This window comes from Rhea pennata, unplaced genomic scaffold (assembly GCF_028389875.1).
Source record: "Rhea pennata isolate bPtePen1 unplaced genomic scaffold, bPtePen1.pri scaffold_33, whole genome shotgun sequence".
NCBI lineage: Eukaryota > Metazoa > Chordata > Aves > Rheiformes > Rheidae > Rhea > Rhea pennata.
Genome location: NW_026907680.1, coordinates 2,868,946 through 2,885,872, shown reverse-complemented (window position 1 = coordinate 2,885,872; position 16,927 = coordinate 2,868,946). Strand labels below are relative to the sequence as shown.

The window sequence follows — 16,927 nt, the reverse complement described above, 5'->3', positions numbered from 1 at the left end:
AGAAAAACGTTTCCTCCTGGTAAAACAGATGTATTGCAGCCCCCACTGCTCTCTCTCATCCTCCCTAGCAGGCTGACCGACACATTTCCCTAGAGTTTAGTGAGCTGCCTTCCCCTGGGCTTCCCTCCCTTGAATTCTCTATAGGCAGGAACTGCTCTCTTAACTCAGACTCTCGGCTCTTGCCCTCGACAAAAGCCTGCCAGAGCTTTTAGCCATTCTCCCCTATTCCCCCACAGCTGTTGTTGTGTAGAATGGAGGGGCTGCAGAGCAAGAGCAAGGGTTGTTTCTGCAATTCTGAGAGGCAGCTTCTTCTCTGAAGCATGGAAACATGGGCTGCCCTTGTGAGCAGCAAGATCCTTTCCTTGGCAGCATCTCACCTCTCTTTCTCACCTTTGCAGATGAAGGTGATGAGGGAATCAATTTTCACAGCCACTAGAGCGGCTCCTTTTTTGTCCTCTACTCCTCTTCCAAGTATTTTTCCAACGTGAGTACTTTGCCTTGCTTCTTTCCCCCCTGCCTGATGAAGGGAGCAGCCACCCAGCACAGGTTGGTTAGGGCTGCATTGCCAGGGCTGGGGCAGGCTGCTCTGAAAGTGCTTTGGGAGCAAGGCTTCCCAGCGGCTGAGTCCCAGTGACCTGCACGCATGCTCCGCCTTCATATGGGCTCTGTGTGTGGGGAAGGGTTCTTCAGAGCTCTGTGCTGGCTCCCACCTGCTCAGAGCTTTGTGCTTGACTGCCTTGATGCCTTTCTCCTTCTTTGACACTGGGAGCCCAGCAACCATCCATTGCCCATCCCTGAACACAGAGTCTTTGGGGCCATGGAGCAGTGGCTAATGCATGTGGCAGGACAGGGGTAGTGGTATGAGTTGGAGCCTGTCCTGTAGATGACCCTGCTTCTATCCTCACTGCATGGAGAGAAAGTCATGCTGTGGGCGAGCTTAGAGCTCTCTTTCGGGCATGATGTGCAGCCCTGAGTGTTTTATTTGGGGGTAGTCTTCACAGCTGTTGATGTACCTGCAGTCAGTGGAACCCCTGTGCTTCTGCTGCAGCACTGCCTTCTGCTGCAGAAGCAGGTGCCCAGCTTGTGAGGGGGGAGTGGAGATCCTACTCCCCCTGTGCTCATACCACCTCCCCGTGTGTATATTTGCAGTCCATTCCCAGTCTCCTCACAGTGCTCTGCACAGAATGCAGCAGCAGGTGGAAAGAAACCACGTCCAGAAGCTAGGGTACGTGCTACACAGCCTGTGAATGTAGGCCATCAGAACACAGGAGTGGTAAGTGTTCCTGACTGGGGTCCTTCTTGTGCTCGCCTGCATTCTGCAAATGCATTGTCCTGTGGTTGCTGGTTGTACAAGAGCCCTTCCAGTGCCCTTCTTTGAGCCCTGGCTGACTTTGTCCAGGGCTTTGAGTTCAAAGGCGGTGCTCTAGTTTTACAATGCATCTCTCCGTGCTGCACTCTCCATGAACACGCCTGTAGAGCCACTGGGGTCCTCTTTCTGGTGGCAGTGGAATTTCTGGTTCTTTCTGTGATAGAAGATGGGCAGTTTCTGCTTAGCTGCGTGATTATTGAGATGCTTGGTGCAAACAAGAAAGGGATATTCAGCCTTGTTCAGCTTTCCTTTGGGGCAAAAGGATGCTGACAGGAAGGTTCAAAACAAGGTTCAAAGGAGAGTGTAAGTAACCTTCCCTTCAAGAAAACCACCATGTTGAAGCCCGCACTTGCTGCTCCTGGAAGTGACAATGCCCTCCACAATTTATTTGGCAGCAGGAGACATCGGAGACTGATCCCATGGGAAAGGCAGGGAACCCTGCTCAGGCTGTGATGTAGCTGGGGAATGTTGTGGAGCCCCTTGCTCTTCTGCAGCTGGGGCTGCAGAGTCCCTGCCTGCAGCAGCCGTTGTCCGGCGGGGGGCACAGGCCAAGCCAGAGCCAGGGGCCTGGTGATTGCCAAGGTCCTGCAGTCTCCAGATGCTGATGAGGAACATGTGGAGAGCAGCGGAGTGGACTTGGAAGTGGGGCACATTGCACAGTGTGGAGTTGTCTTGCAGGTGCAGGAGGGTGCTGAGAATCTGGCTGAAGAAAAGCCCAGTATTCAAAAGATCGTCCAATACCAGCTGGGAGAAGACAAGCAAGTGACCCTGAAGGTCTACTTCTCCTGCCTAGAGGAAGAGGAGGAAGGGCTGGACAGTCAAGAGGGGCCTTGCAAGACAGGGCAGGTATGTGGCAGCTCCAGGAGAAGCCTGGCAGAACTGAGGGGCAGTGAGGCAGCAAGGGGTGCCACTTGTAATCCCGGAGCCACTGTGCTGCCTAGAGCGTGCTGTGACTTTTCCTGACATGGGCTTGATGTGGCTTAAAGCCTGTCACTAAGTCCCTCTCCGCAGCCCCCAGCAAAAGCCCAGCACTGCTGTGGAGCTGAAGGGCTGTTTCTGCAAATGGGAGCAGGGTTGAGGGAGTAGGGGAGGAGAGAAGCAGGAGGGCTCTGAGGCCGAGCGAGAGAGACAAGGTGCAACCCCATTGCCCCATGAGCAAGCCACAGGGCTGGCCTGGGCTCAGCCTTGCCTTCCAGCCAAGGGGGCAGCTGTTGAGTGCTGAGAATGGCCTTCAACAGTGGCACCTGCAAAATCTGAGTAGCTGAGCGCAAAGGGATGCTTCCAGTGTTGGTGTGCCCCTTTGCAAAGCTCTCCTTGACTGCTGAATACTGGACACAGGTACCCCCCAGTCTTGGTTCACAACAGATTAGCAGTGTCCAAACAAGGTCTCAAGTCCCATGACAGTCAATATAGCAAAACCATCAGCGAACACTAGCCTGCACTACTCTGCAGACTTTCTCAGCCTTTCTAGTGGGGCAGAACACAGCCTGTTCATTTCTACCTTCTTCCCAGGGGTTAGAAGAGCTGTGTGCAGAGACACAGCCAAGTAGCAGCAGGAGCAGCAGCAGCAGCACCAGCACTACTTGTGAGCCACGCGAGCACCCAGGAAGTTCTCTGAAGCTGAATTAAACCAACTGCCCCAAGTCGGGTGGCTCTTGGCTGGGTGTGCAGTGAGCTCGTGCGTTTGCAGCATGGGAACTTTGGAGAGGCCTGAAGAGCAGAGCTGAGGAGTCAGGGCTTGGGGGCTGCTGCCATTGCAGCTCTCTGCCGCGGTCATGCTGTAGCTCTTTGGCTGCAGCTGCGGTGGCTGTGGCCTAGGGGTGTGCTGCGTCTTGTTGGTGCCGGGGAGAGGCGTGGAGAGGGCCCTGCCATGGCCAACGCATGTCCTGGGGGCAGGGGGCCTGTGGGGAGAGGAGGAAAAAGCTGCTGTACGCCTCTGAGGGGAGGAAGTGCTTGAGCCTGGGCCCCCCTTGCTGGGGCCCAGTGCTGGCTGCGTGGTGGGAGGGAACTGCCAGCTCTTGTGTGTGTCTTGGGTGCCCTTGAGTGCTGGGCTTTTGTGGGTGTGAGGGGAAGAAGGCGGGTGCCCAGGGCCAGAAGGGGAAGCGGCCACCCCGGAGGCTTGGTGCCAGCAGAGTCCATGGCCACCTGGGCTGTAGCACCCGGGAACTAGTGGAGTTGCAGAGACCGAGGGCAGGTAGGAAGGAGAGCAGCAGAGCCCAGAGGCTGGCCTTGAGGCGAGCAGGCTTCCCCTTCTGCAGAGACCTGCTAGGGGGACGCCAGGGGAGGCAGCTCAGAAGGGCAAAGGAGCTCAAGAAAGCTGGCAGGCCTTTAAGCTGCTGAAGGAGAGCCTCCTCCAAGTGCCACTCTGCTCCACCTTGACACTCCAGCAAGCCCAAGTCAGGGCAAAGCCTGCGGCCCCTCACTAGCAATGGCGATTCTGGAGGACCAGGCTTCATCGTTCCATCTGGTGCGTGCGCATCTGCAAATGCAGGAGCTTTGCTTGAGCGCCTGCTCAGGGAGACTTTCATCAGCACTACATGAGGATTGAGTCCCCTTCTCTCTGCAGACTGACAAGCCTCGGTAAGGATCTGCACCTCAGACCAGCTTCTAGCCTCTTTGTCCTCCACGCATTTTCCATTCCCCCCACAGCAGGAGCTGCGAGAGAAAGCGCCCATCACAGAATCATCGAAGGGTGGAGGTTGGAAGGGGCCTCTGGAGATCATCTCGTCCAACCCCCCCTGCTCAAGCAGGGTCACCTACAGCACACTGCACAGAGTGGCCAAGCGTTAGACACTGTGTTTATCGATAACTGTGCGGTCTAGGCTTGTAGTTAATCTCCTTTTTTAGGCTTTCTTACTTTCAGGTTGGTGCTTGGGATCTGAGGCAAAAGCAGGAAGGGTTTTGGAGCAGCTGAGGTTGTCCGCTGGCCCGCGCTCACAGAGCGGTCTGCTGTACCTCGTTGTGCTCCCTTTCAGCAGCCAGCGGTGCTTTTATTCCTCCCTGCTCCTCGTGGTGAGGTTTGCAGGCAGGAGCAACACATTTGGCCAGACTCTGGCGTGGGGCAGCCGGGGGGTGTGCCCGCACGCGGCCGTAGTGGGAGCCGAGCAGGGGAAGGGTACAGCCGGGTGTGGGCACGGCCGGTGGCGGCCAAGGCGGGCGGCAGGGCGCGGGGGGCGTCGCGGCCGCCGCGCTGGGGCCGCCATGGCGCCTGGCGCCGCTTGCGGCCGGGTCGGGCAGGCACCATCGGCCGGGGCGTCCGGGGCGGCTGCGCGAGCGTCCCCCTGGCAACGGCATCCAGCTGGGATCCGCGTCCCCCTGTCAACAGCGTCCCCGCCCCCGCGGAACTGCCTCCGGTGACGTCACGGGTCCGCGCGACCAATCGTTGGAGGCGGCTGCGGTGAGGGCGGCTGCGGTGAGGGCGGCGGGCGGAGCCTGGGCCTGGGGCAGGGCCTGGCCGCCCTCGGGGGCGGAGCGGAGCGGAGCGGCGGTGTCGCCGCCCTCCCGGGGCGCCTGCTCGTTGCGGGGCCGAGTCTGCTTGTGGTCGGCGGGGTTTGGCTGCGGGGGAGCCGGGGCGTGCGCGCTCAGCGCCTGTCAGCGAGGCCTGGGAGCGCGGCGGGCCGCTGGCAGGTGACAAGTGTCCGTGCGTGTCGTGGTGTGTGCCAGAGTGGGGGGGGTGTGGGGAAGGGTCTAGGGTGGTGGAGGTGGGAGAGGGCTGTGCGTGTGAAATCCTGTCATTTCAGTTAAACCGCGTGTTCTCTGAGGAAACTCTTGTATGTTTGTGTTCAGCGACGAAGTAGCTGAGAGGTTTTGAAGCCTGTGGCCGGGGGAGGCGTGGCAGTTTCCTGCGCTGATGGGAGGAGCAGGGAAAGTGGCCAGTGTTACTGCTGTTGTGTGCGGCATTTTGTGGCGTAAAGGCGGGGGGGTGTGCGGAGGGTCTGGAGACGGACACGGGCGGGGGTTTTCAGTAGGAAAGCGGCCGGGCTGTGCACGGGCGAACGTTGTTTTTCAAAAGCAGATTCGTCTCCCCCGCCCCCCCCCCCCGCCGTTAACGGCATCTCCCCGGCAACGGCGTTCCCCCCCGCCCCGCCCCTCCCCCCCGCAGAACTGCTCCGGTGACGTCACGTCCGCGCGACCAATCGTTGGAGGCGGCTGCGGTGGGGGCGGCGGGCGGGGCCTGGGCCTGGGCCTGGGCCGCGGCGCCCTCGGGGGCGGAGCGGAGCGGAGCGGCGGTGTCGCTGCCGACTCAGGGCCTGGCAGCGAGGCCTGGGAGTGCGGCGGGCTGCCGGCGGGTGACAAGCGCGCCCGCGCGTGTGTGTGTGTGTGTGTGGCATGGTGTGTGCTAGAGTGATGAGAGGAGTAGAATATGTAGGAAGCGTTATTTCTGTTACATAGGGCATTTTGTGTTGTAAAGGGGGGAGGGTGTGGGGAGGGTACAGAGCTGTCCTGAGCTGACAGAAGGAGATAGGTGGGTGTTTTCAGTAGGAAAACTGCCAGGTTGTGCAAGATGTTTTCTTGGTCTGTTTTCCTTGCTTGGAGAAGGCAGTGTTGCCTCAGCATTCCGAAAAATGCTATTTCTCAAAAACGCTGTTGGAATCTGGCTCTCTTTTCTGTCCTCTGTACCTCAGTGGAGAAAATGGAAACTGTTTCACTGTGAAGAGGTGACAGTGCTTATGCAGTTTATAAGAGGAATATTGTTTTGGGTTTTTTGTTTTTGTTTTTTGTTTTTTGTTTTTAAACCACTGAAGCTCATTCTTAACACTGCACACGATTTGGTACCTCAATGTGAAGTCCTTTTATGTAATTTCTTTTTGCTTTTTTACTTTTTTAAAGGTCTTGTACAGAGTGAGAATCTAACTGTATATAAATTTTCAATCTTTAACTTTCTTTGTGTGCTTCCTGTTGCAGACAATGGCGGCAGAACAGATTTCTGCAGCTTCGCTCCTTGACAGGACTGTGAAGATTAGGAGGGAGGCTGAAGAGCGGAAAGTGGTCTGGGCCTGGGGCCTCCTTAATATGTCTGTTGGGGGGATGATATATACTGACATGTATGTTGATTGTTATATCTGACTCAACTAAGTAAAGCATTCTACTTTGTATATGCTTAAATATTTCATAGGACCCAGTTACTGTTAAATTGATCGCTTCTTCCTTTTCTTTTTAGGACTGGAAAACTTATAAGTTCCTATTACAACATCGCATTTTGGCCGCTCTGGTATATTGGTGAGTTGTCACAGCATATGAATTAGTTTTAGGGAGGAGGGAAGGTTTCAGCCTTCATTCTTCTTGCTGGGGAAAGCATTTTTAAGGTTTGGGGTTTTTCGTTGTTGTTGTTGTTTTTTAATAACCAAGCTTCATTTTGTTTTCCTTTATCCCTTTTGGTGCTGTTGGAATTTCATCATTTTAGTGACAAGTAAGAAAGAGTGTGAAGAACAGGTTTCCTACCTTAAATGTGTTTAATGTGTGCAATAAGGCTTTGGGGAATAGTTGAAATAATAGCGTTGTGTTGTATTGTAGGGCTGCAGGACATTTCCAAATAATCAAATTTGGTTTCAAATGAGTAGGCTCAAAAGTAATTGTATCTAATACTATTAGCGGATGAAAAGGAAGAAGAGTGAGAGCAATGTCAGGTAACGAGTGACAGAAGGTTTGGCAGAAGACACTTGATAAATAGCATGAAACTTCATTGCAGTGCTTTGTATCCTGTCTGGAAAATACCTTTCGCTTTTACAAATACATATTGTAGCAACAGAAATGAATTTCAATATAGAAAGGAAATTTATCTCTAATGGTTCTTGCATGAAAAGGAGAAGTTGTCTTACGTCCGTGCTCAGACTGGCAGTTATTGGTAGCCCTAACAATAAACTATTCTTGATTTGTGTATAAACTTGTTTTCTCAGATCATTTACTGTTACTCCTGTTTATGGTGCCTAGCATGATAAAAACCTTTGTGTTTGTTCTAGAGCTTGCGCTTGTATCCCTGTTCAGTCTGAATGCCTTATTTGATTTTTGGATGTACTTCAAGTACACAATGGCACCAACTACCTTGGTCATGACTCGTAGACAGCAGATCCTTCTAGGGATGCAGAATGCAGGTAGGTGTTATAAATTATAAATACTTTTTTTAAAGATGATATCTTTCTCAAGCCCACGAATCTTTAGTGAAGTGAGTTCTCAGTTACCTCATCTGACAAGAGCAGTAAGATGAACTAACTGCAGCCTATAAAAATTCAAAATGAAAGTGATAAATTGATGAGCAATTAAGGGGAGAAGTGGAGTGGAAGCAACCAATACAAAAGGAGAAAAGGAGAGTGGGCTGTTAAAGGGCAGTGAGAGAGACTTAAACTTTATGAAGCTGGACAAGGAATTTGTAACCTATAAATGGGATTGAGAACAAGGCAGAGTGTATAGGTTTGTATTTAAATTTGGTATCCTACTATCATCATACTGACTGGAGAGCGCCAAATTAGAAAGAGAAAAGAGACCTTAGTGTGCAGTCTGAAAATGACAGGCTAGAGAGCAGTTGCTCTGAAAAGTTCTGAACGTCTAAGTGATGTTGTCAAATATAGAAAAACTTGGCAGAGTTTGAAAATACAGCAAAAGCAAGGTGCTAGTACAATGTGTTACATACTACTAGGCTGTCTCCAGAGAAAGAGCGGCAGATACAGGAGTAGGGTTATATCACCGCAGCTGAGGAGTGTAATATCTGGGTTTGCACAGGTAAATGAGACATTAGATGTGCTAAAGACACATGAAGCAGGCAGGTAGAGTAGCTGACCAAATAAGTTAAATAATTGCCTCGGGCTATGCAAAGGTGCTTGGTAGAATTTAACTGAAATTTTAAATTGTAGAATTTGTATTGAATTATGATCACGTGTCTCAGTTTTCTGATTTTTATGTCTTTGGGGTTGACTGCTGAATCCTGTAGGGGTCAGACTAGAATAGTCTTTTTAGTGTCCTAGAATTTCCTTAAGGGAAGAGAGTTGTGTATGTGTGTTTTGCTGTGTATTTAAAGTGAGGAGGAGAGTTCTGGGCTGCTGCATGTACAGTGCTGATTGTGGGTTTTTTTGCTTATTGCAGCGGTACAAATAATTCCAGCACATGAGCTGGCAGCGAAGAAAGTCCCTTCTTCTACGCCTTCTCCTAGAGTCCAGGGTCAAACTGTGCTGAGTTACAGCCCATCCCGGCCCTTCAGGGCCAGTCCAAAGTTTACTTCTGGTTGTATCTCAGGGTACAGCCCTCAGCGGCAGGCTCTGTCAAGCAACAGCGCTTCTTATAGCAGTGCGTTAACCTATTCACCAAGCAGCAGCTACAGTAAGGTAATGACCAAGGTGGCTTCAAGGGGAACGGTTTGGCTTTGCTTCTCGTGTCTTTATCGTGTCCTATCGTGCTGTAAGCCATTGGAGGTGTGCGGCCGGCAGTGGAGGGTCCTGTGTGTGTGTTCGCTTTGTTTGCAAAGCAGATGAAATTTGTCTTGTCAGTATTCATCCTCTTTCCCTGGTGTTAATTTATTTGTTTTAGAGTAGCTAGCTTGTTTCAGAGCACAGCAAAAATAAGAAACTAGAATGTAACTACAAAATAGCAAAAACCTTCCCCCAAACGAGAGCATATTTTATAGCAGCAATCAGCAGAGTAATCAATTCTTATGTTGAGTCGATCTATTCATTTAGTTTATAAAGTCAAAATGGAACTCTCACTTTCCTCATGTGACACAACTGTTTGCTTTTGTTTCCCAAAGCTTTCCAGCTTCAGCTCTTCTCCTGCTGGTTCACCATATGCCTCAAGTGTTGGGCCAGTGGAAAGCACCGGGCTAAGGTCTCGTTGCCACTTTTCACCAATGCGGTATAATTCCCGTATGAGTCAAGATGATGAAATCACAGACCGCAAGTCACTGCAAAAGTACCTTCGAAGCGAAGAAGAGAAACAGCGTAGACTTCAATTGGGTACATAAATAACTTCATGTAGCCTGAAAAGCTTGGCAAGGAGGGGATGTTGGTTTTATTGATGAGGAGTGGATGAGAAAAGTTGGAAAAGATTCCTGCACAGAAAGAGAGCTGCTGAAGTACTAGTCTATATTATAGATATACTAATAATCTCTGTAGCATTTGTTGTGTATAGTGGACTACAATGAGTTGAAGGGCTTTATCACCTCGATGAGAGGGATATTTTGTGGAGAAGGCAGTTGAGCTAAAGGTGGTGAATTACCTGCAGGCAGTTTTTGTCTGGGATAGGGACAGTGCCTTATTAATATAAAGATGAAATCAGTGTTTATGCAGACAGATTTTGGTGTATGTATTTATGATAATTGAAGAGCACATCTCTCCTGTCAAAGCCTTAATATAGTGACCTATTGCCTGCAGTGTTGCTTCTGTGATTACTTGGTGATAATTTTATGGCTGTTCAATGTCATTTCAGCAAGTTCATGTTCCAGCTCTCCTTCCAGCAGCCCAACCTTTTGGAACTACAGCCGTTCCTTAGTAGAGCAAGCACAGGTGCTGAGAAAGTACCAGTATCAGGTGGCTTGCATGCCCCAAGCTCCGTCAGCACACAAGGACGAAGCTCGTCTGAGCTCTCCACTGACTGCAGAAGAAGTAAGCTCAGCACCAAAGGAGCCAAGAGAGAAAAACAGGGCTCTAAAATATGTGGCTCCATCCAAATGTGAACTCCGTCAACGGTGCTAGAAAGGGAGAAATCCTATAGCATTTAACCATCTTCATACAGCTTGTAAGACTTTTTGCCACAAGGGGTATACATTTCAAATTCCAGACTGTAAAATTTTACAATTGTAAAATTGTAAAATGATTTCTTCCTTGGTGAACAAGGTACCTGTGTTTAGGTGGAAAACTGACTCCTGAGAGAATTTCAGGTTTCATGCTTTGTGGTCTTTGTAATTAACTAATACTCACCGTGTGGGCCACGGTGGAAAGCTGGAAACTTCTGTTGGTTTGGCCAACTGTTCAGAATTATTTTATCTGAAGTTGTTTAATATTACTGTGTGATCTGAGAACAGACAGACTTTGAGTTCAACTCAAGAATGGTGGTTGCGGAACTTTTTTTTACCATTTTGTCCTCTGGATAAAATAAACTTGTGACATAAAAATTGACTGGAAACTGACCTGTACCTAATGTAGTGAAATAGTTGAAGGTGTGTAAAATTGTTCTCCTTTACACTTGTGTCTGGAATAAGTCTGATTCAAAAGAATGTCATTAATGTAGCTTTTAATTAAATTTGATCTGTTTTCTTTATGTCGTACATTAACTTAGTCTACCCTGCAACTTGGACCAATTTTATCCTAACAGAGCAGGGAACGCAAAACTGTGCATTTGGACTCACGGGAGATTTAGTGTACTGTGAAAAGAGAGTAGGAGAGTAGTATGGTAAGCTACTGTAGAATTCACATGATACAGCCATTAGATGAGAGTTCTGGAACAAATGCAATTTGCATTATGTGCTGTGGCTGCGGTCAGAAAACATCTTAGGGCCTAAAAACTCTTTAGTATTCTGTTAGGTTGCTGTATGTAGGTAATAATGTTCTTTCCATAGGTTTGGGCAAGGGTGATCATGAATCGACGACAGCTTGATTACCTGGATTCCTGGACCGCTAGGTTCAGAAGTGTAAGTCCAGTCCCTGTGAACTGCCTGTTCTTGCTGTTAGAATAGGTACAGCAGAATGAAAAAGTACCTCAGTGCTCCATGTATACCTAAGGAAGTGAGAAGAATTACATATTTGAGTCTATTTGAGGATTAGGGTGGGCTTGGACATGGAGACTAAAACAGCATGCTTGTAACAAAGAAGTATTAGGACACATTTTCAACCTGAACTTTTGCACTTGCTGGCCTAGGTGTTTTCTGTTCTGAAAACTTCACAGTTGTAAAGTTCACCCACCTTTGAATGAAGACACGTGCATCTTAACACACAGTGGATGTGAAAAGACTTGTTTTTTCTTTCTACGACCCAAATTTCTGAATTTTTTCTGTTTTTTTTCTCCTGTATTTCAAACTCCTTCTGGACTCAAATAAAGCATGGGAAATGCCAGCCCGTTGACTTTTTCCAACAGCCTTGAGGAGTGTAATAAGAAAACAAAAAGAAAATTTTGGTCTTAGGCAATTGCTTTGGCAAAGGAAATACAATCACATACTATGACAAAATAATTTGTAAGCCTAACTTTGAATTACCCCTTCAGTCAGCAACTATCACGTATGTAGTTCTTCTAAGTAGTGGGACGAGTGAAAAGTAAAAGATTTCTATGAGATGTGGGATTATGACTGTTCTGTACCAGATTCCTAAGCATCTGTTCATAAACCTACAGGCAGCTTGGCTTCAGTTCCCAAACTGTGTCACATACAAGTGTCACATACTGTGTTTATCAGGCTCTTCATTTCCTGAAAGGGTTTTGAGAGGGAGTGGACCCATGAAAGTTTAAATTACCACTATGAGTGACGTGCAGTGCCTCAGAATACCCCTTTTCTCATTGTTCAGGAAAGCTTTATCAGTATCACTGCTTTCTGGAGATTTGTTTTCCCAAGTCCTCTATAGTGAATTTTTGGCATTTTAGAGGGTCTTTCTAGAGCCAATCACCCCTATCTAAATTGATGCTCTTAATTACTTTTCCTCCTTGGTTGACTTCAAAGTTCCTGTTGTTAAACTCCTTTGTGATTGTAACAGTGATGCTGACTAGAGAGTAAACTAACATTTTTGTCACATTCTTGTTGCTTCTAAGCTTTTTAATTTTTGCATTTCTCTTTCCTAGTGGATTAATGAGACTATTTTAGTGCCACTTGTACAAGAGATTGAGTCTGTGAGCAGTCAGCTGAGAAGAATGGGGTACCCAGAAATGCAGGTTGGAGGTATGATGATAGAGTAACTGGGGGGTTCGCTGTGGTGGTTGGTAGCAGGCCACCCCATAGCAGGGCACTGCATAGGTAGTATAGAAAACAAGTCTGCTAAGAATTACAGTTCCGTTTCCTGTTTGTATTGGTGTGATCTTTGCTTCATGTAATGCATTTTACTAAACTGGAAGGATTCTTCATAGGATTTCTGGAAATACTGATAAAGGCATGCTGATGCTGCAATAGCATAAAATTCTTAAGCCTCTTGTTTCCTCTGAATTCATTCCTGGAGAGTTAAAGGCTCAGATTAACATCCTTGTATCTTAAACTGTCAGAAAACTATCACACGTTGCAAGGATGGTTGCCTGTCAGCCCTCTCTGTCTATGTTAGTATGTGTCTTTCCAAACTTCCTTAAAATCAGCTACTTCCTGAAAAACCTATTGCTGTTACTTCCTTAAATTGTTACCTGCTATCTTGTCTGAAAGCAAACAGGCCACAAAAAGTTTTATGAAAACTTAGATGTGATACATTGTATCCAAATATTGTTTAAGAACTGAGAAGTCATCTTATGACTGTGATAATAATAAATCTATAGACCTAGGAAGTATTTATTTATTTATTTATTTTAACTTAAATTAATTCTGTTATCACAGGCGATTAATCGTTTGCATTTAAGATCTAAGATCATTTTAAGGTTAAGATACATTAAAGTTTATTTATTTATTTATTTTAACTTAGAATAGTTCTGTTATCACAGATAGGCTATTAATCGTTTGCATTTAAGATCTAAGATCATTTTAAGATTAAGATACATTAAAGATTATTTAAGTACTAGGTGTAGCACTAAGTGGGGTTGGGGAGGATAATCTCAGGTGGATTTTGGAGAGCTATGGGCATTAGAAGAAAAGATCTTTTGGTTGGGGCAGTTGATTTTTGCTGTTTTGGGGTCCCCCCCCTCCTTTTTAAGCATTTTGATGAGCTAGAATTCTAGCTAAAATTTCATAGTGCAACTCTGAAGGAACTCCTTCCGTTGCCCTATCACATGCATATCCCCCTCAATCAAGAGCAGGATTTGATAGGCTTCATTTAAACAAAGCCTACTTTTTTTTGGCCTGTTTGTAGTCTGTCCTCAAGATCTGCATCTGTTGTGGTGCCTGTGAAAAACTGATCACTTACTGACCTCATCTCTACCTTGCTGCCCTCCTACTGCTCTTTAAAATGGATGTTACTTCTTCCCTTTTTCACACTATAGGTTTCTGTTTTCTTTTGGAATGCAAGCCCTTCAGATAAGGAACTGTCGTCTTTTGCGACTGCACAGTGCTGCATAGCGTTTATGTTGTGTGGTTTAAGGGAGACAGCTAGTACTTCACTGGGATTGGAAACAAACATTTGGAGTATTGGATAAGCTGTTAACTGTGTATAAATCTTAGTAAATTATCTTAGTAAGTTACCTTAGTAAATAGTGAGACAAAAAAGCCAGTTCCTCCTTGTAACATTGCATTTGTTAACGTCTTGTAAGGGAGAATGTTCAAATTTCTGTCGTGGATGCAGATGTCGTGCTGGCTCTTGTCGCATGCAGAAGCCAGCATCAGCAATCTGAAACAAGCAGCGCTTGTTAAAGCTCCAGTCATGCCAACTCTGTACGCTATAATGCAGTATTTGGATATTGCAGCGAACCAAGAGTATTTGGTTGAAAGGGTCAAAGGTATGTGGTCAACCATACTGACTTTAAAACGTTTCCGTTAGCTGGGTCAAGCGTCAGTGGTGTCAGATACCCCATCAATTAAGAGGTTTGAACTACAGTCACAGCAGGGAGAAGAGCTGCTTTTCAAGTAGCAGAGGTAGTTTTTGCAACTTCCTCTTTTCAGACCAATGTAATGATGTGGGACTTGGCATGGAAGTTTTTATTTCTTCTCTCAGTTTGGGGTGTGAAGTGTCCTATTTAATCCCTTCATTAATTACCAATAAAAAATACCTTGTAAACTCCACTCCCCTAACTTTATATCTTTATAAGCACTTCCTTAGTTTAATTTTTCCTATTTTGTGCACTGAAAATACATGCAGTGTTCTTGAAGCTAGTGTCAAATATGTCCTTCTTGCACCTTCAACCTCCAGTAGCTGAATAAATTTTGTTTTTTCAGAGCTTTCTCAGGGAGGATACATGAGCTCATTCCGATGGAACAGAGGAGGAGATTTCAAGGGCCGTAAGTGGGATGCTGACTTGCCCACTGACTGTGCTGTAAGTTTTCAAAGAAGGCTTAATATAACTTCCTAAAGTGTGTCTTTCAGGGTAGATTTTTGTGTGTGGTAGCAATTAAGTCTTTTGAGGAACATGGTCAAAATCCTGTTTGCCTCCCTATCCTGATAATCCCATTGTAGTCAGTGAAATTATGCAAGGAATAATGCCAATGGGATTGGACATTGTGCAGATCACAAAAATGCGATTTCATGTCTTAGTCTTAAGCCGGCCTCTTATTTAGACTCATCTGAGATGTCAGTCAGGTAACTGTTTTGGGAGCAACCTGACAGAAGGTTGCGGATTTGTTAGAGCAATATTCTTACCTTATTAAAAAAAAAAAAAGAAAAAAAAAAAGAAAAGAAAAAAAGTCTGCTTTAACCAAACCTCATAATTTCTCATGCAAGATGAACCTTAAAATTTTCCTTTGCTGTAATGGTTAGAAGAACAAACGGATTAAGTGGCGTGTCTTCATGTTTATTTAATTCAGTAATTTCTTGAGAAATCCACAGGCATTACATTATCTTACTTGAGAACAGACTTGTAGTCATGCTTAGCCAATTAATGCAAAAGGTCAGGAGAAAGCACTTCAGTGAATACAGTGACTTGAAAATTCAACTGAAATAGATAAAAGAAAGGCCACAAGATAATCCAGGGAGTGGAGAACAAGCTTCACGTGTGACTCTTCAGTTGAACTCTGTATTTGAAAGGAGAGTTCAGGTGATTTGATTCCCTCTATAGATGTTCAGTTCCTGGGGAGAAGCAGAAAGAAGATTCATATGCAAGTTTTACAACCTTGCTGACAAAGATGCAACAAGATTGAATTGCTGGAAGCTAAAGCTGAGCAAAATCTGTCTTGAAATAAGATTTGATTTTCTAGTTGTGAAGATGACTAAATATTTGGGAATGACAAGCGTAACACAGACCATCACACCCTGAATTCATTGTCTTTTAATGAAACCAGCTAAGAGAGATAGTACTGCACAATGTACTAAACTTGTAAAGATTCTGGGAAAGAAGTTCTGATATAACAGATGAAATTAATATTGAACACTTGTCTCGAAGCTTTGGCATTAACTTAAGACAATAAGTGCCAAATGAAGAGTTTTTAACAGTAATGTTAGTCTCATTGCATGCAACTTAAAGCAATAATTTCCTCTAGACCTCTTGAGGCTTTGGGCATTTAGCCCATAGAAATTCTTTTGTCTGCCAAACAAATCCTATGTTGAACACAGGAGGTATCATACTACAGAGTAATTTGGTCACGCTGCACCCAAAGAATGTTGAGAACTCTACTGTAAGAGTTAAAACACAACATGCAGTACTGCGATTTTCTCGCTGTTAGCTAAGAAGATACTTGTTCTAGGACTTTCTTCCAAAATGTTGAGAGCTGGTAAGATTCATGAGCAGTTCAAGTTTGTCCATTGATTTTGTTTTGCCATTTTTGACAAGAGATGAGCAACTTGCTGGGTAAGTGTAGTGTTTGGAAAAGTTGTCATTAGATTGGATCGGCCTCTCTAAGCCAAATCTTTGCAGCTAGCGTAGAAACCATCATGAAATCAGGTATCTTGTAGTTTGTCCTATACATGCTATTCAGATCTGTGACTTTGCAAATTCTGTGAGATGTGAAGATAGTTACTTGTATGTCAGGAGTTCAGTTCACATGCAGCACATTTTAACATGTTGTGACTGAAAGGATTTCATTTACAGGAAGAATAAACTTGTCTTGATGCCTGTGGCGTGCCCTGGACCATTGAATTCAGTGCTCTAAGTGTTAAGCTGCCTTGGGCTTCTAAACATGGTGGGATTAATTAAGTCCATGATGCAGCAACAGACTCTCAAATACCCTAACTAATGTCTGAGATTATGGAAAGAAAGCTGCTGTACTGTCAGTCTTCTTAATGATACTAAAATGAGATTTGTTTTTGTTTGCACAGATCCTTATGCACATATTCTGCACTTACCTCGATGCCAGACTGCCCCCTAGCCCCAAATACCCCGATGGCAAAACCTTCACTGCCCAACACTTTATGCAAACACCAGATAAACCAGGTATTGGCATTCTTGGACTGCTTGTTTAGCTGCTGTTTCCTGCTTGGATCCCATCAGCGCTCTTAAAATCCCTATCTTATTTTAAAACTTTAATTCACAGACATTACAAATGAAAATGTATTTTGCATCTACCAAAGCAACATCAATCCACCCCACTATGAGCTGATCTACCACCGCCAGGTCTACAATCTGCCCGAGGTATGATCGTGTTAGTTTTTTCTGCTGTCAGGAAACCTTGAGCAGACCTGATCTGTTTCTTTTTCATTCTTCCTTTTCCTTTGGAACTAGCCACATCTATTGAATATGTAGGCTGGCTCGGTGCAGAAAGCAAATGTTACCACGATCTTTGACCATCATGTGGTATTTAGTCTGCTGCTGAACGATAGCTTCAGTGCCTAACTTAGGTACATCAGTGCCCAGGCAGCAGCTTCCTCTTGTTGT

General features: G+C 46.1%; 1 protein-coding gene across 1 annotated transcript in view; it reads left to right on the top strand.

Annotated features, from left to right (window-relative positions):
* LOC134154715 (transmembrane protein 209-like) overlaps window positions 1–16,927 on the top strand; it is a 60,529-nt gene that overhangs the window by 42,305 nt on the left and 1,297 nt on the right. The window contains exons 2-13 of the mRNA XM_062601394.1: window positions 6,288–6,414; window positions 6,531–6,589; window positions 7,330–7,461; window positions 8,447–8,685; window positions 9,105–9,309; window positions 9,782–9,957; window positions 10,911–10,982; window positions 12,119–12,215; window positions 13,778–13,903; window positions 14,340–14,437; window positions 16,372–16,486; window positions 16,587–16,684. Of these exons, the coding sequence (XP_062457378.1) occupies window positions 6,288–6,414; window positions 6,531–6,589; window positions 7,330–7,461; window positions 8,447–8,685; window positions 9,105–9,309; window positions 9,782–9,957; window positions 10,911–10,982; window positions 12,119–12,215; window positions 13,778–13,903; window positions 14,340–14,437; window positions 16,372–16,486; window positions 16,587–16,684 (1,544 nt within the window). The remainder of the gene's footprint in view (window positions 1–6,287; window positions 6,415–6,530; window positions 6,590–7,329; window positions 7,462–8,446; window positions 8,686–9,104; window positions 9,310–9,781; window positions 9,958–10,910; window positions 10,983–12,118; window positions 12,216–13,777; window positions 13,904–14,339; window positions 14,438–16,371; window positions 16,487–16,586; window positions 16,685–16,927) is intronic.